This window comes from Delphinapterus leucas, chromosome 2, assembly GCF_059928025.1.
Source record: "Delphinapterus leucas isolate spDelLeu-1000000601 "Yukka" chromosome 2, BTC_Dleu_Yukka2, whole genome shotgun sequence".
NCBI lineage: Eukaryota > Metazoa > Chordata > Mammalia > Artiodactyla > Monodontidae > Delphinapterus > Delphinapterus leucas.
Genome location: NC_143130.1, coordinates 40,421,123 through 40,439,755, shown reverse-complemented (window position 1 = coordinate 40,439,755; position 18,633 = coordinate 40,421,123). Strand labels below are relative to the sequence as shown.

The following is an 18,633-nucleotide window of genomic DNA, read 5'->3' as shown; positions in this document are numbered from 1 at the left end:
CCCCCCCGACATGCGCGCCCTCCTCCGGCTCCCAGCCCCTGGCCCTTTACCTTGAGGAGCCCAGTGAGGCCTGAGAACCAGACCTGCATATAGCGGTTGCTGAGGGCGAAGTCGCTGGTGCCAGAGTCAATGACGCGTAGAGGGAACGCCTCGTGCCTGCTGACGGACAGCTGCCGCCCATGCAGGTAGACACGCACGGAGGAGGGCAGGGTGCGGGGCCCGTCCAGACCCAGCTGCAGCTGCAGCACGCCCAGGCCCAGCGCCGGCAGGCGGACGGGCACAGACACCTGCGGGCACGGGAAGGGTGAGGAAGCGTGGGCCACGGCATGGGTGTCAGTCTTGGATGCAGGCCTGCAGTTCTGGCCCTGAGAGCCTGAGCAAGTCCCTGCACCCACTGGGGCCTCGGTGCCCTCCGCCCAAAGCACAGGTGATGTTACTTGCCCCTGGTCAGACTTTCATGAGTCTCAAATGATATCTGGAAAACTATGAGATGGTAAACACACGTTAAGCTTTCAATAAATATTTGTTGAATGAACAAACGATGGGGCAGCATAACTGCCATTTTTACTATTATCATACTATACCAAACTTCCCCTTCCTTTCAAGGACAGACTCAAAGCCCAGGAGTGACTGTCTTCTGGGCAACCCCCCTCCCCAAGACTCTGGTCCCCAACCTGGGGAGTAAGAGGGCTGCAAGCAGGAGGGTGGGAAGCCAGTGTCCGTGGGCAGTGTGAGGCTCCGGGGAGAGGCCAAGGATCAGCACAGAGGGCCGAGGCCGGGCCCCACCTGCCAAGCCCCCGCCTCACCTGGTAGACGTCAGGGACCATGTCAGTGGCAGAGCTCCAATGCGCGCTGACCTGCACAGCCAGGGGCTGACCCTCCTCTGTAAGGACCCGCACCCGGGGTGAGCTGACCAGAAGGGACACCATGCTGAGCCGTTCCTGCTCCAGTGGGTTGAACAGCACCACATACCTGTGAGCAGAAAGTAGGCTCATCCAGGAGGCCACTGCTCTGGGGGCAGTGGAAGCAGGAACAGTGGCCAGGCCAAGAATCCCTCAGTGGTTCGGCAGGGTGGGGGTGGGAGGGTGCCCAGAGCCAGGAAGGGGCTTTGCCTCTGCGCCTGGCCCAGCCCGGCTCACCTGGGTGAGGAATCCAGCTGGATCACTGTGCGCTCTGGTAGGGCATCGTGATTTAAGCGGGTGTCATCCTGGAATGAAGTGGGTGGGAAGAAAGAACTATCATGGGGCTTGGCCTGACTCGGAGTCTTGCCTCCCCCCACCCCCCAAACGTGTCCCAGATGGGGACCAGCAGCTGCCCCAGGCACAGAGCTTTCACTCCAGGACCGGGAAGGAAAAGAAGGACAATGCCCTCGCACCACAGTTCTCGGCACAGGACTGCACACCAGAGGGTCCCCCTGAGCAGGTGCAGGAGCGGGGCTCACCATTTGCAGGAAGGGTGACTCAGGGTCAAAGCGGTAGCTTTTCTTGTCCCCCAGCACCAGATAGTGAGCTGCGTTAATGATGACCTGCTTCAGGTTGACAAGGGAGCGCAGAAGCCTGGGAGGGCGGGCAGGAGAGGGACCATGGGAGAGGTGACCACCGAGACACTGTCCACCTGCCAACAGGGCGAGCCCTTGGCAGGCCTGTCCACTGACTGCCCGGTGCATCCTCCCTTTTGGGACAGCGGGTCAAGGCATGGAGCTGATGGGGAAGAGGAGAGGGCTCCCACCTGATCCCATAGTCCACAACAACTGCCTCCTTGGCAGTGCCAGTGATAGCGTCGTGGTGCTGGAAGAGTCCCAGTGTGCGCCGAGCTTCCGTCAGAAGGGCGAAGTTTGAGAGCGGGTACTGGCTGGCCACTCCAGAGCGCCGGGCATGAGCCACAGCCAGGCTGTACAGAATCTCTGCCCCCCTGCCCAGAGAGAGAAGTCAGCCTCCTGCCATACAGCTCCCTAGGGCCCACCCTCACTCTGCAAGGCCCACTCCTCTTCCTTTCACCCCTTCTCCACTTGTCTTGGTCTCCATGCCCTTCTAGTCCCTTCTGAGCCAATCCAGCCCCTCCTTAAACCTCAAAGGCTTACTCTATCCCTCCAGCCTGGAAGGGGGGGCAGGTCTCACCGCAGGTGCGCTTCCAGGACGCGGTCCAAGCTCTTGTAGAAAGGCCGTGAAGTGTAATAGCCTGTCCAGTAATGGTCCTCCCGGTCCGCGTAGGAGAAGAAATCCCCGCTCAGCACAGGAAACCCTGGAGGCTGGGCCCCTGGCTCCACCCCTGTCCTCTTGTATAGAGCATCAAAATAGTCGGAGAGGGTGCCAAACTGGGCCTGTGGGGACCACCAAAAACCGCTTCCATCAGTTCCAGAGTCTTCTGGGAATTGCGGCCCCCCCAGTGCTGCAGTGGAGGCTAGGGGCAAGGATGTTTGCCTATGCAGAGCGTAGTCACCACGTCCTACCTTCTGGGCCTCGAGAAGCTGAGGAACCTGGGAAAGAACTGTGACATAAAAGGGAAACCGTGCCCAGAGTTGGGAATGAACCCCTGCTTTGGAGCAGTATCGGGGAGCATGAAACCTCACAGAAAGGGCTGGGCTGCAGCACCACTGAGGCCCCCTCCCCGGTGAGTGTCCCTTCACACCTGCACGTGGAGATCAGGCTTGCTGTTAAGGAAGTCGAAGAGCCGCTGGTAGTTGAAGAACTGGGCATCCCACTCCTGGGGCTTGTCATATCGGAAGTCATCGCCCAGCGGCACCAGGAGGACGTTGCTTCGGAAGAGCCGGGACTTCTTCCTGTACTGGTCCAGGAGCAGGCCTGCCCTGCAGGTGGGAAGGGGTACGGGCCCCACATGGAGTCTCACATTATAGGATCCTGAGCAGAGCCAGCCTGAGAGGAGCCCTCTGATACATCCTCGTCACAAAGTCACTCAGCTTGGGGGTAGATACCTCATGGGATGAAACCCAGTCCCAGGGAGCCCAGTGTTCTCCAAACAACTAGAGAGTTCTTCCTGATGCATGGCTTCAATTCCCTGGCCCCAGTTCTGCCCTTGGATACCACAAAGAACAAACCAGTCCTCCTTCCCCATGATGGTCCCTCAGACATATCCAAGATGTGTAAGCATTCCCCTGCGCTTTCTCGTCAGCCTCTGCAATCCCAGCCCCCCTATTTGGTCCCTACATAGCAGCTGAGAATCCAGTCACCAGCAGTTCTCTTGAGTAGCCCGTCTGCCAGGATCCCAGAGTGCGGGGCCCAGCGCTGAATATGGGAGTTCGGGGGAAGGCAGGCCACACCCCCTAGTCTGGCCAGAGCTGCCGTGTGTGCTTATACAGGCATGTCTGGCGGCCCCCACTGTCACCCCACCGTGCTGACATCAGTGATCATATTTTCTATGCATGCGGCCCAGCAAGATATTTTCTCATCCTGAACTTTCCTATTCTGTCTGCTGAAGCTAAGGGTAGAACCTTACATTTATCTAATCTTATCTGGTTAGGTTCAACCCACGTCCCAACCTACTGAGATCTTTTGGGATCCTGACTCTGACACTCCAGCTTTGTTTGCCACCAGTTAGTGATGCAGCACAGCCCTAGACTGAAGAGCCTGGACTTGGGGACCGGACTACACCAACACTAGCTCTGTATGCACTAGCTGTGTGACCCTGGACAACTTACTTAACCTCTCTGGGCCTCAGTTTCTATAAAATGAGAAAAACATCAGTACCTACTGTCATCGTATTATGAGAATTACAATGAACTGAGTGAATTAATATTTGTTAAACACTTAGAACAGTGCCTGGCACTGTTCTACATAAACATTTATTATTTCCTTTTTTATCCAAGTCATTAATGTAATCAACAGAAAAACAGAGACCTGTGGCATTAAAGCCTCTTTCTCTTTTTAGACCAGCCTGGTAATTGGCATGTTATGGGTGTTACAGTTCAACCAGCCACTAATGTACTTAGCCATGCTGGTGCAGCTTGTTCTGTTCCATTTTGCTCTCAAGAAAGGACTCCTCAAATACCACCTTCCCCTAATTTATCATCCTTGTAAGCCCTTTAAAGGAGAAAACGAGAGCTTCCCTGGTGGCGCAGTGGTTAAGAATCCACCTGCCAATGCAGGGGACACGGGTTCAATCCCTGGTCCGGGAAGATCCCACATGCCACGGAGCAACTAAGCCCGTGTGCCACAACTACTGAGCCTGTGCTCTAGAGCCCGTGAGCCACAACTACTGAGCCCCCGTGCCACAACTACTGAAGCCTGCGCACCTAGAGCCTGTGCTCTGTGACAAGAGAAGCCACCGCAGTGAAAAGCCCGCGCACCGCAACGAAGAGTAGCCCCTGCTCACGACAACCAGAGAAAAGCCCGCGCACAGCAAGGAAGACCCAACACAGCCAAAAATAAAATAAATAAAATAAATTTAAAGGAGAAAATGAGGTTATCTCCCATGACTTGCTCTCTGTAAACCTGGCCTGGCATCTGTAGATCACAGCTGCTGCTTTCAGAAAAAGCATGCCTTAAAAGCCCTAGATTCTTGCTTGGAATCAGCATTTAGATTTCTGGAGTCTGGAAACAAAAGACCACTTTCTTTCCCTTCTGGTCACATGTTTCACCTCTTGGACATCATGGAAATCGGAGGATTGCAACATGAAAACCCGTTCAACTTGTTATATTCTTAAGGCCAGTCCAGTTCTGGCTAAATAATTGTTTAGCTCTCTCTTAATCCACCTTTTCCCAGGGGAGCTGATTTCAGCAACATCTTTTGGGGTCCCTAAGGATTCTCTCAAAGGGAACAGGTCTGTTTTCTCAGAGGCTGGAGGCTGTTGGGTGGGACAGAATGTGCATCTGAATGGGATTCTGGGTGCACAGAGCACTGAGGATCCCGGGTGACTTCAAGTCAAGGCAGGAGGCCCGAGCTTAATGCAGGCATACCAGACTGAAGGTTGTAAGGCACTGGATCTAATCTGAGAATTACTTGCCTCAGTCAGTCCACTGGCTCCGACAGTTTGTTAGGACACTGGAAAACATACTCATTTGGGAAAATAAAACCATTCTGGAAAAGGTGGTTCCTTAGAGCCACTCACTCTAGTTTTCCAGGAAAACACAGTAAAGGAACTGTCACTGCAAGGGCTGTGGGCCTGAACTCACCAACCGAGCCCACCCCCATTTTATGAATGTGGAACCTGAAGCCCCCGTGCAGCAGAGCCCAGACCAGAAGCCAGGTCTCCTGACTCCTCTGCAGAGTGAAAATGACACCACCACACCTAGTCCAGGTCTGGGAGCAAGTACCTCTCGGCCACATTTGTCTCTGTGATAGCCCGGGGTGGCACCTTCCAAGGGCAGTTGATGCGCCCCCCGGGCAAGCGCTTGAAATCAAACTGGCAGCAGATCTTGGGATCCGGGCCACATGTATGGGGGACGTCATAGCTGTAGAAAGGCATCATGTGGCAGAAGATGTCTGTGCTGGAGTCCGAATCTATAGAAAATACACCAAGCAGTCAGCCCCTGGAGCTGGGCACAGGGATGCCGGGGCTGGGAGGGGATCTGCTCCAGCTAAAGGCGTGAACTAGACTTAAGGCTGCAGAGGACATGTAGGCCAATGGTCAGGACACAGGGAGGGCTCTGGAGCCCACAGCTCCTCCAGGAGACAGACAGCAGGCTCCACAGAGGCCAGAGATCAATGTGATCCCCACCTAACCTGAAGGAGAGAGCTTCTGACGGTCTGCACCAGTGTTTGTTGGTCTGCTCTAAAGGACAGATGGGTCTTATTTCTGATATCCCTGCCCTTTCCCAGTGGGAACCACTGCTGTGACCCCCCTCCACCCTACCTGGCCTTACCCCAGGTCTGCCTCCACATGAACTCCAGGCTGTGGGTGGCAGCAAAGTGCTTCTTGATAGCATAATGTACCCTCTGAATCAGCATGCTGGTCAGGTTGGCACGGCGCAGCAGGTAAGGCATGGTGGGGCTGTATCCAAAGGGGTCCACTGCCCAGCCTGAGCGCGGGGTTGCACCTGGGCAGAGGCATGGAAGCCAGAGGTCTGAATGCCTCAGGGCCTGGTCTCCCGGCACAGGGGCCCCAGAGCCCGTCTTGCCATCACACCACACCCACGCTGGTGGAATTAGCCTAGGAAAGAAGCACTCCCTGCCAATCCTTGTGCCTTAGAGCCCCCTGCTGTCCTCTGGGCCCAGCTATGGGGGCAGACTCCCACTGCTGAGCCCGGACTCACCGAGGTTTTTCTCCAGCCACTGGTGTCCCTCAATGAGCTGGTCAATCAATGCAAAGTAGTGGGAGTTGGCCTCATCCGGCATTACCCAGCCTCCTGTTGCAATCTCCAGCTGCCCGTTTCCCACCAGCCTGGAGTTAAGGACTCACACTCAGTCTGGGGCAGAGACCCTCTGCTCAGTCCTGCCAACCAGATGCCGGGACCTGTGTGTACTGGTCTCACTGAGCCAGTTCACCCAAACCCAGGACCAAGACAACAGACATGCGCCCTCCTCTCTCTCCAGCCAACCTCCATGCTGTCCTGGCTCTGCTTATTCCTAGATCTCTGTCTGCGCTTCCAGGGGCCAGGCCCTATGCTTTCTCTTCCCTGTGCTCACACTACTTTGATTTCTCCTAACACTAGTGACCCTCAAATCAGTTCTTGCCTTCTCATTCCTGGCCCCTCTACTCCCCTCACTCCTCATCTCTGCCAAGGTTCCCCCTGCCTCTCCCTGACACCTTGGCACCTGCAGCTCCAGGAGAGGACTTCACACCCATCCTAGGGCCCAGAGGATAGCCCTCCTGCCTCCCCGACTGGCACTGGCCTTCGGACTGCTGCTCTCTTTTGGGCATTGATGTTGTCCCACCACTTGGCGAAGAAGGAGACTTCCGCCCAGATGAAGCGCCGCCGGGGGTCCTCTTGCAGCTTGGACACCATGTTGTTGAGAATGTGCTGTGTCTGCTCTGTGTAGTACTTGTCAAAGGTCTTGAGCCAGCCTGGGAAGCCAACATAGGGTCCCCTGAGGATGCCACCATCTTCTTCAACTGTCCCTCCCTTACTTTTGCCATCAGGAAGCCCACCCCAGACAAAGCAATCTTAAGAAAAACAGACCTGGAGGAATCAGGCTCCCTGACTTCTGACTATATTACAAAGCTACAGTAATGAAAACAGTATGGCACTGGCACAAAACCAGAAATATAGATCAATAAAACAGGATAGAAAGTCCGAAGATAAACCCATGTACCTATGGTCAACTAATCTACGACAAAGGAAGCAAGAATATACAATGGAGAAAAGACAGTCTCTTCAATAAGTGGTGCTGGGAAAACTGGACAACTACATGTAAAAGAATGAAATTAAAACACTCTCTAATACCATACACAAAAATAAACTCAAAATGGATTAAAGACCTAAATGTAAGGCTGGATACTATAAAACTCTTAGAGTAAAACATAGGCAGAACACTCTGACATAAATCACAACAATATCTTTTTTGATCCACCTCTTAGAGTAATGAAAGTAAAAATAAACAAATGGGACCTAATTAAACTTAAAAGCTTTTGCACAGCAAAGGAAACCATAAACAAGACGAAAAGACAACCCTCAGAATGGGAGAAAATATTTGCAAATGAAGCAACGGACAAAGGATTAATCTCCAAAATATACAAACAGCTCATGGAGCTCAATATCAAAAAAGAACCCAATGAAAAAATGGGCAGAAGACCTAAATAGCCATTTCTCCAAAGAAGACATACAGATGGCCAAAAAGCACATGAAAGATGCTCGACATCATTAATTAGTAGAGAAACGCAAATCAAAACTACAATGAGGTAACACCTCACACTGGTAAGAATGGCCATCATCAAAAAATCTACAAATAATAAATGCTGGAGAGGGTGTGGAGAAAAGGGAACTCTCCTACACTGTTAGTGGGAATGTAAACTGGTACAACCATTACGGAGAACAGTATGGAGATGCCTTAAAAAACTAAATATAGGGCTTCCCTGGTGGCGCAGTGGTTGGGAGTCCGCCTGCCGATGCAGGGGACGCGGGTTCGTGCCCCGGTCTGGGGAGATCCCACATGCCGCGGAGCGGCTGGGCCCGTGAGCCATGGCCGCTGAGCCTGCGCGTCCGGAGCCTGTGCCCCGCAACGAGAGAGGCCACAACAGTGAGAGGCCCACGTACCGCAAAAAAAACCACACTAAATATAGAACTACCATATGATCCAGCAATCCCACTCCCAGGCATATATCCGGGGAAAACCATAATTCAAAAAGATACATGCACCCCAATGTTCACTGCAGCACTATTCACAATAGCCAAGACATGGAAGCAACCTAAATGTCCATCAGCAGAGGAGTGGATAAAGAAGATGTGGTACATATATACAAAGGAATATTACTCAGCCATAAAAAAGAAATCCCATTTGCAGCAACCTGGATGGACCTAGAGATTGTCATACTGAGTGAAGTAAGTCAGACAGAGAAAGACAAATACCATATGATATCACTTACATGTGGAATCTAAAAAAATGGTACAAATGAACTTACTTACAAAACTGAAATAGAGTCACAGATATAGAAAACAAACTTATGGTTACCAGGGGGGAGAGGGGGGAGGGATAAATTGGGAGATTGGGACTGACATATACACACTACTATACATAAAACAGATAACTAATAAGGACGTGCTGTACAGCACACGGAACTCTACTCAATACTCTGAGAACACCTACATGGGAAAAGAATCTAAAAGAGAATGTATATGTGTGTACGTATAACTGATTCACTTTGCTGTACAGCAGAAACTAATACAACATTTTAAATCAACTATACTCCAACAAAAATTTAAAAAAGTAAAAAAGAAAGCCCACTCCACACCCTGGCTCCCAGGGTCTGCTGGGCCCTCACCTGGGTCATTGTGAGAGTGAGGGACCACAAACACCTGCAGGTCTTCAGTGTCCCAGTCGTGCGGGCTATAAGAGATGTCAAAGCCTTGCTTCCACACGCCGCCATCCACGTTGTCAAATGGTAACTCCTCTGATACAGTCAGCATCTGCCAGGCAGGAGAGCAGCTCAGTGCCCCAGCCATGGCCACTGTGGGTCCCTGCCAGTTCTGACTCTTACCTGCAGCTCTGGCTTCTGGCCCCGGACCCCCAAAGCAAATTGGCAGTCTTGAGGGGAGATGGAGAAGAAGCTGGGTCGGGGCTCTGGTGGCACCACCCAGGAGCCATTGGACATATAGTACGGCAGCAGGGCAGGTGGGCCCTCCACGTTGGCCGTCAGCTCCAGCACAGAGTCCTTGATGTGGCTGATGATCTCATGATTCTCCTCCAACAGCTGCTCCAGCTGTTCAATGCGGTTCTGCAGCACAGAAATTTGACTCTGCCGAAAAAACCAAAAGGCAATCACTCCCAGCTCCTTAAGTCACAAGAAGGATCTCTGCATGGGGCCCACCACCTGAGGCCTGACTATGATCCTTCCCTCCCCAGTCAAAGGCAGGACCATGAGCCTACAGGGCTGGATTGCTCTGGTCAGATAAGGGAAGAGGTGTGAATCACTACTGAAGACTGCAATCCACTTGGGTTGGGAGTACCCTCACTCTCTAGCTTATGGATGGCAAAGATTTCACCTCCCATGCCTATTCTCAACAATCGGCGTTGCCTCTCAGGAGCATTGTGCTGACAAGGACTGCACTGGGGCTTAGTGGGAAGGGATGCTGCAATCCATTAGCAATGTCTGCCAATAATTCAGGAGGACAGAGCAGCAGTACATATTGCCATTTTCCCTCCCTCCTTTCTTTTTGCCATCACTGCTTTCAGCTTTGAGTTTCTAGAAAATCTGCCTATTGGGAAGGAATGTTCTTGCCCTGGGCTGACATGACTTTCCAGCTGGGGCAATAACCCGATCCCAGATGATTTGTGTATGAAGAGATCAGCAATCAGGCATGACTCACCCGGGGGAAGTTCCCACCGTTCTGGTGTCGGGTGGGATCATGCTGCACTCGATCCAGCATGAGGTAGAGTGAGAAGACAGCCACACAGAAGATGGCAGCCCCACACACTGTCACCTGCTTTTTCAGCTTCATAATGGCCTCCACACACACCTGGCCGGAGGGACACCACATGTAGCTCCAGCAGGCAAAAATCCCTTTGGTAGCCTTTCCACCAAATGCCCCAAGGAGTTCCTGAGGGCTGCTCCCGAAGAACACCAAAGAAAAGAAAGCTTCTAAGCACCGAATCCCGACACTGGCTATGGATCCTGACCCAACCTGGATCGTATTCTCTTGGCTGAGACACAGAAAGCACTAGTAAGAGGCACATGTGAGGCCGGTCCTGCCTGGTCCTGGTAGCAGCTTTGCCCCTAGGGTGGAGATGATGCTCTCTCCCAGGCAGATGCTATTAAAAAACACGCCCGGAAAACAAAACTTCCCAGCTGTGACTCCTGAGTTCGCCATACAACTTCCTGATTATAACCAGCTGCCCACAGAGCTTGCCTACAAGAAAGACACAGCCAGTTAAAGGACGTGGGTGTCCAAGCTCCCTGGCCATGTGCCTCTAATTTCAGAGGAATATACTGGTATCTATTTTGATTTAAAGAATATAGACAAAGCCCCAAGAGACTAACAAGAAAGCCTTTCTCCCTGCCCGCTTGCATCAGACTGGTACTCACCAGAAACAGTGACTGGCACAGCTGGTCTCTTATTCAGAAATGCAGAATGAATATAAAAAGAAGCCACAGCTTATGTTTCTAACATAAAGAGTCCTCTCCCTGTTAGCTCTGACTCCTGCAGTGGGTAACTTTCAGCCTCTGCTTACAGAGCATTTAGGGGAGCCCCTGGAAGCCACCAGTGATTGATGTCAAAGATAACCTGGGTAGGGAAAAGCTAGGCACAGCTGTTCGGCTGTGGGGCAACTTCAGAGAATCAGTGTCCTCCGCCACCGCCCGCGGCCCGCACTTGCCTGCTGGGCGGAGGGAGACAGCTAGCTGCCGGCTGAGCGGCGGCGGGAGCGGCAGCTCAGGAGTCTTCCTCCAGCTCTCGGGCTGAGGAGCTCTGTCGCCTCTGCAGCGTTGTGCCCTATTTAGCGCGATCTTATTCCGCTCAGGAGCCTCCGGGCAATATTTTTAGCCCTGGGAGGCTGAGTCCAGGCCAAAGTAGGTGGAGCTGGGGAGAGAGAGTTGGATCTCAGAGGGGGGCCGGCACCTGCCGCCGGGTCTTCGGCTACTCGCCCGCTCGCCGGCCCAGCCCCCTCCCGGCCCTCGACCCTCCCCGGCTCTGCCGGGCCCCGGGACCGCAACGGCAACTGACCCGTTTGGGAGCTCGGGCCGCCTCCGACTCCAAAGCGCCGCACGCGCTCCTGCCGCTCAAGCCCGGCCTCGGCCGGGGCAACCGGAGCCCTGCCCGCGCCCGCCCAGCGCGTTACCGTCTGCGGCCGGCTTCCGCGCCGCTCCGGGCCCCGCCGGCCGAGCTGCGCCCCTCACATCCCCGCGTAGGGCGGCCCGCGCGGAGGCAGCGACGCAGGCGAAGGCGGGCGTCCGCCCACCAGTCGCTCCCACAGAGGCCAGGCCGCCGGCGCCGGTTCCCCACGCTGGAGGCCGCCGGGCAGAGCGGCGTGCGGGGCGGGGACAGCCTCGCCGCGCCCCCGCGCCACCCCAGCCCCGCCTCCTCGCCTCGGCCCCGCCTCCGCCTGCGGTGCGTCCCGCCGAGCCGGGCGAGTCGGGCCACTGGCGTCCCTATCTCAGCTCCGGCGGGCCGGCCCGGCGCTTCCGGTGCGGTCTGCGCCGTGGCCCCCGCCGCCGGCAGAGGGTCCGCAGTGCGCAGCCGCAGCCGCAGCCCGGACCCGGCCTGGGAGAGCTGCGGGTCCGCGAGGAGGGGCGCGCAACTTGAGGTTTTACTGAGTCTTCCTAGAGTAAGCTCATTAATTAGCAGTAGTAGAAACATTCCTCCTCCATTTCACCAACCGAACGGTGAAGTACATTTTCCAGCTCCCTCCCGGTTCTGGTGTAGGTATCCTTAATTAGATGCAGTTACGCTCCTCAGGCAAAGGGGTGCTGCCTCCTGTTGGTACCGTGCGTTAATCATGGCCCCTTTCCGTGCTTGCCTCCTGTAAGGCCTATAATTTTCTTGCTTGTTCTTTTACTGGACATCTAGGTTGTTTATAATTTTGCAGCATAATAAACCACGCTAGTGAACATCTCCATGAATTCCACATGTCTTCTTTTTAAACTATTACCTTAGGACAAACTTTCAGCGGTGAGTTTACCTGGGGCAAAGCTAAGGACTGATATGACTGATGATACTTGGCATTCTGTTGCTCCCCAAAAGGGTTGTGCCAGTTTCCACCGCCAATTACAAACTGTTGAAAATTGCTTAAGCAACTTTTTGGTTGATTAACCAGATTTACAAACCCATCTCATTGTTTTAACTCCCATTTCTTTTATCACCATCAGAAACATTTTTCTAGGTTTATTTGCCAACTAGCATGCCTGTTACTAAGGTGGTAGACCTAGGCTGGGTTCGTCATCCTCTGTGTCTCTGTGTTTTGTCCTGTGTTGTGGGAAATTTATCTTCCGACCTGTCTACTGAATTTTCCATTTTGGCAATCATAATCTTATTTTCAAGAGCTCTTATTGATTCTCTGGTGGTTCTTTTTTTTTTTTTTTAACTGAGATACAACTTACAGTATATGGCACAAGTCTTAAATGTGCTGCTCATGTATATAAATGGATATACAAGTATAATCACCACTCAGATCAAAATATCACTTTCTCATCACTCCAAAAAGTTCCCCTCTGTCAAGAGGTCAAGCATTCCCTAAGTGCAGCCTGGTAGCTAACAAGGCCACAAATCCTTTTGCACAAATCACTGTGCAGCTGCCAGGTGTGCCTACCACACTTCCATGAGACCCAGCCAGTAAGAGGATGACAAGCCCCAGTGGATCCAGACGGCTATTACTCACACAGACAGCAAATGCAAGACCAGCATGGTGTCGGCTTTCCCTCGTCACAGGACAGCACTGAACCAGAGGGACCAGATGACAGGCAGCACGATGGTAGGTCTGTCTGTGGCTGAGAAGCCAACTCAACTGCAGTCAGACAACTTTATGACCTGCAGCTACACTCTAAGTGGGGGGAGGAGGGTGGGGCAAGGTGGAAAGGACTACACTTAACTGAAACTAGGAAGACGGATGAGAAGTGGCCTTGTGGGGCTTCCCTGGTGGCGCAGTAGGTAAGAATCCACCTGCCAATGCAGGGAACACGGGTTTGAGCCCTGCTCCAGGAGGATCCCACATGCTGCGGAGCAACTAAGCCCGTGCGCCACAACTACTGAGCCTGCGCTCTAGAGCCTGCGAGTCACAACTACTGAGCCCGAGTGCCACAACTACTGAAGCCCGCGTGCCTAGAGCCCGTGCTCTGCAACAAGAGAAGCCACCGCAATGAGAAGCCTGTGCACCAGAATGAAGAATAGCCCTGCTCGCCGCAGCTAGAGAAAGCCCGCGTGCAGCAACGAAGACCCAAGGCAGCCAAAAATTAATAAATTAATTAATTTAAATATTACATTTCCTTTATTAAAAAAAGATCTCATTTCCTTGAGCACCCCTAAATCCACTAGTTCCTTGATCAAGACTGTGGCACCCCCCCCACTTCCCCATCCATAGCCCTCTGCTTCTTGGTAACCACTTGGCTAGGTCAGGAGAGGTGACCAGTTGTCCCTGTCCTAATTACCACCATCCTAATCATGACACTTCTCCGTTGGGAACATCCCTTACAATCAAAAGAAGTCTTAAACATACTTCAAACATCTATTCCCACAATACATTCAACAATGTTATTTACAACCACTTGGGTGTGTATTAGCTTAAAAAGTCTCACCTGGGGACTTCCCTGGCAGTCCAGTGGTTAGGACTCTGCACTTCCACTGCATGGGGCATGGGTTTAATCCCTGGTCGGGGAACTAAGATCCCGCATGCCACACGGTGTGGCCAAAAAAAAAAAAAAAAAAAAATTAAAAGGTCCCACCCCCAAACTACCTCAGTCTGTTGTCCAATTTGAGAGCTATTTCCAAATCTAGTAAGAGTGAGTTTTCAGCCATGTCTCTGGGCACATCCCAGTATCCCAGTGGCCTATGCCACCATGTTCAGGAGGGCTGAGGTTTGGCAACCATGGTTGCTGTTAGTTCCCAGCACACTGCATAGGGCCTCTGGTCTCCCCTGGGGATGGAGGGACCTTGGCCTCTAACCTAGTTTGTCCAGTTTGTCTCTGAAGGGGTTCAGGGGTAGCGCTGAAAGTGTTGGGTCAAAGAGTAAACAGAACAAACCCCATGCTTCTACAGGAGTTTGGGGCTCTCTTGGTGCTCCTCTTTTTGGTCCCCAGGAAATGCCAAAAATAACCCAGTTAAAGCCCAAATCTCTTAAGCCCCATGGCCTTCCCAGAGCCCAATAACAAGAGACAATTTTTCTTCATGGAAAGACTATCACTTTCCTCTTTTGGGACCCCTGGCGTAGTAGCCAAGCCCACACGACCTTATGGCTGGTTTCTTCCCCTACCTTGGCCTGTAGTGCATTACCTTGACCTTTGCCAAGGTTTCCATTCTGGGGAAATGATTGCGCAGTAGCTGAAGAGTCTCCCAGAGACATCCCCGAAGAGCAAGAGAAGATTTGGTTTCAGCCATAGGCTGCTGGTGTCAAGCAAATGTTCAGTCTGACTTTGGGTGACTGTTTCATCATCTGGGCATGCATGATCTCCATATGAATCCAGACTGAGGTCACAGGGGACTAAAAGGAAGTGATAGACTCTCCCATTATTGTCCAAGGGTGCCTATCAGAGGACAGGAATTTATCTTGGACAGGTCATGGTTTCATTATAGCTGTAAAGACCCACTGCAACAAGCCCTGATTTGTCCGTATATTTTCCTCCTCCGTATCCACTTCACTGACCAGAAGGGTTGTGGCCAAAGTGGCTTGGAGCACGGGGTCAGTTGTTAACACCCAAATGACTTCCATTCCTTGTCATCTTACATCAGAATTTGCATAGCACTCGCCTTTGCTAGTCGGATAAGCCATGCTTCTATGGTTTCATTGGACTTTTGCCCAAGTCTGTCTCTAATTTCCCTCCTTTCTTACTCATTGTAAGAGTGGATCTCAGCCCATTTCTGAGTGGCAGACTGCCCTTACTCACCAGATAGTGTTCTATCTGTAGCCACAGTAGGAGGATGAGCAATAACCAGCATATGCTTTCTTTAACTCTGTAAGACCCTCTTTGATTTCCAACGCTAAACACCAATGGAGCTCATTGGGGACCAGGAACAATCGTCAGAGACCACTTGTCTCTGATGTCACCAAACAACTCAGCAGTAAGTGGACACTTAGTGGACACTAAGTCCACCAGAGTTCTAGCCCATACTTGACTTGACAGCCCACATTAAGATCCCTGTCTCTTCTCCAAAAAAAGGGTTGTGACCTTATCAGCCCCACATTAAGTGCCAAAGCGGTCAAGTGGTCAAGCAGTCCCTAAGTGCAGCATGGTGGCTAACAGGGCCACAAGCATCTACTACAGCAGCCACTGAGTGGGCCTGTCACACTTCCACAGACTCAGCTGGTAAGGAAACAAGTTGCAAGGATCCAGACAGCTCATTACTCACACTGACAGCAAAAGCAAGACCAGCATATCGTCAGCTTCTCACATCCCTCCCTAGTGCCGCAGGATGACACTGAACTGGAGGGACAGGTGACAGGAGGCATGGTGGTAGCTCCCTCTGTGGCTAAGGAGCCAACTCTAAACTACGGCCAAGCAGTTGTATGGCACCTGGCCTTACTCTACGACAGGAGGGGGCCCGATGGAAAGCCCTGCACTCAACTGAAACTAGGAAGATGGATGAAAAATTGTCTCCCATAATACAGGGAGTCTCCTCTCTAAGCTGCTATGTCCCCTTGCTCCAGGAATAATGGTGTATTCTGTCAAGACTCAAGTCACCCTACTCAAGCCTTGCCTACATGGCCAATGTAGAGACATGCAAGGTTGTAAGGACACCACAGCGGAGCTGTTCCCCTACATGCTCATACTGCTTCCTGTTGGAACCCCTCAGACATAACCACTATTTTCATTTTTCTGTAGCTTAGTTTTGCTTGTTCTTGAACTTCATGAAATGGAATCATACGTATGCACTCTTTCACATAGCATTTCTTTGTCAACCTGTCTTTGAGATTCATCAGGGTTGGTACATGTACTTATGGCTTGTTCTTTCTTATTCCTATATAGGCATTTGGGACATCTCCAGTTTATTCTGGTCCAAACATCCCTTTTTCCTCCTGGAACTTCAATGACTCATATTTTGGAGTCACACATGTTTCTTAGGCTCTGCTCTTTCCATTTCTTTTTTTCTCTCTCTCTATTTTAGTTTAGACTCAATCTATCTTCAAGTTCACTAGTTCCGTCTTCTGGTTAGGGAACTAATCCTGAGACTGTGTATTTAGTCTCTATGATTGTGACTTTATCCTTTAGCTCCATGAACTTTTAGAGTTTGTAATTTCAGAGATGGCATTTTTCAGTTCTACCTGCTCCTTTGATTCTTTTAAAATAGATTCCAACCCTGTTGAAATTCTCTATATTTGCACCTATTTTGTCCACATTTTTCTCCATTTAACATATTAAGCATAGTTATTTTAATTTAATTTATTATTTTAAAGTATTTATTTATTTTACTTATTTTGGCTGTGCCGGGTCTTAGTTGCGGCATGTGGGATCTTTAGTTGCAGCATGCGAACTTTTAGTTGCGACATGCATGTGGGATCTAGTTCCCTAACTAGGGTTGAACCCAGACCCCCTGCATTGGGAGCGTGGAGCCTTACCCACTGGACCACCAGGGAAGTCCCAAGCATAGTTACCATTTGTGGGTCTGCTTCTACAGTTTATTTTTTCTCTTGTGTATTGGCCCCATTTTTCTCCCTTTTTGCATGTTTTATAATATTTGAGTGTATGTTGCATATTGGGTATAAAAGAAAGGTAAAATATGATGTTATTCTCTTCCCCAACTTCTCACTGAGGGTTCCCAGAGGAGCCAGTTACCTTGATGTAATCAAGCATTGAGCTGAGTTGGGGCAGAGTTACAGTTCTGATAAAACTCCGTCCTCCCCTGGATCGCCCCGTCCTCTTCCAGCCCTTCAAGTGCTGCTTTAAAGAGATTTTGAGGTTAGCTCTTTAGCCTCCCAACCCACACAGGTTCAAAATCTGGCCAATGGGACTTCCCTGGTGGTCCAGTGGTTAAGAATCTGCCTTCCAATGCAGGGGACGTGGGTTTGATCCCTGGTGGGGGAACTAAGATCCCACATGCCGTGGGGCAGCGTTCAAGCCTGAACGCTCTAGGACCTACATGCCACAACTAGAAAGAAGCCTGCACTCCACAATGAGAGCCCGCGTGCTGCGACTAAGACCCAATGCAGCCAAAATAAACAAATAAATAAATATTTTTAAAAAAAGAAACAAAGTCTGGCCAATATCTTGAGGGGGAGACCAATTGTTTGTTTCAGGCCCCCTCCCTCTAAACACCTTTCTTTCCAGCCCAGCCCCTTCCTAGTTGCCCATACTGCTCCAGAACTCAGCAAATGTTCCATGGGGGAAAACTGGCATTGCATTTTGGGTTCCTCCAGATACCAATCCATAGCACTGTCCCTGTAAGCACCAGAAACTCCATTTCTTTTTTTCCCCAGTAGAGTCTTTCTGTTTGGTACAATTCTGATCATCAGAGATGTCCCATCTCAGCAAATGTCTCAGGGAAGAAAACAATTGCCCATCAGTTCACCTTGAAGGGGCTTTCTCCTCCTTGAAATTTTAAGTCATGTGGTCTTTCTTTCTTAACACTCCTCGCCATTGTCTTTAAAAATTATTATTTTCATCTTACGTTTCCTCCTAGTTGTTGCAATGGGCGTGGGGACTTGCGGGGACCATATCCTACCCAGAAGCAGAAGTTCTTCAGTTCCGCTTTTTACCACTTCTAATGGAGATAAAATTTGAATTGTTAGTATTTTTACTTAGTCACACTCTAACTTGATTTCCTCTTATTGAAACAAGTATTGTCTTTTATCTCTTTGAAAATAGATATCAACTATTTCATGGCCATTTTATCTCAAAGTTCTTACTGCTTTGCTTTGGTGCTATAAATCTTTCCAGGTTTCTGTTTCTCAGTCTATTCATACTTCTTTGTCTTCTTCTTTTTTTTTTGGCTGCACCATGAGGCATACAGGACCTTAGCTCCCTGACCAGGGATCGAACCCGCACTCCCTGCAGTGGAAGCGCGGAGTCTTAACCACTGGACCACCAGGGAATTCCCTCGTCTTCTTGACCTTCACCGTTGCTGCTAGAAAAGTTTCAGATAACTTTGTAGATTTCAGGGGAATTTAAGGGAGGAGGTGAGGGCTCCCAGCTCTGCTACCCATTGCTCAGTAAACTTGTCTTGAGAGATGGGAATAGTTTTCTTTCTCTTCAGCTACTCCAGTCTCCTTGGAGTGGAACTCTAACTTCCCCTGACACTCTCCTCTTCCTGTTTCACATGTGACTGTGGTACACAGACATAGTGTCTCTGACATTTATAAGCTAATGACTTTCAAACCTCAGTTGCCAGCCTTTACTTCCATCTGAGCCTCCAGACTTCTATGTCACACTTACATCCCCAC

At 51.0% G+C, this 18,633-nt stretch overlaps 1 protein-coding gene across 20 annotated transcripts in view; it reads right to left on the bottom strand.

Annotated features, from left to right (window-relative positions):
- MAN2A2 (mannosidase alpha class 2A member 2) overlaps positions 1–18,633 on the bottom strand; it is a 29,427-nt gene that overhangs the window by 10,295 nt on the left and 499 nt on the right. For 15 of the 20 annotated variants that reach the window (XR_016392005.1, XM_089906776.1, XM_089906787.1 and 12 more), the window contains exons 1-14: positions 9,921–10,222; positions 9,092–9,349; positions 8,876–9,020; positions 6,790–6,961; positions 6,210–6,337; positions 5,820–5,993; positions 5,271–5,457; positions 2,629–2,806; positions 2,118–2,320; positions 1,729–1,911; positions 1,442–1,556; positions 1,140–1,207; positions 807–972; positions 51–287 (exon numbers count right to left, since the gene is read on the bottom strand). Coding sequence is in view for 18 of the 20 variants with exons in the window: in XM_089906776.1 (XP_089762902.1) it covers positions 51–287; positions 807–972; positions 1,140–1,207; positions 1,442–1,556; positions 1,729–1,911; positions 2,118–2,320; positions 2,629–2,806; positions 5,271–5,457; positions 5,820–5,993; positions 6,210–6,337; positions 6,790–6,961; positions 8,876–9,020; positions 9,092–9,349; positions 9,921–10,091 (2,385 nt within the window). In the remaining 2 variants the exon portion in view is untranslated. Of the gene's footprint in view, positions 1–50; positions 288–806; positions 973–1,139; positions 1,208–1,441; positions 1,557–1,728; positions 1,912–2,117; positions 2,321–2,628; positions 2,807–5,270; positions 5,458–5,819; positions 5,994–6,209; positions 6,338–6,789; positions 6,962–8,875; positions 9,021–9,091; positions 9,350–9,920; positions 11,130–11,273; positions 17,955–18,633 lie in introns of those variants that run through there. The other 5 variants (XR_016392004.1, XM_089906771.1, XM_089906772.1 and 2 more) reach the window with 4 other exon arrangements.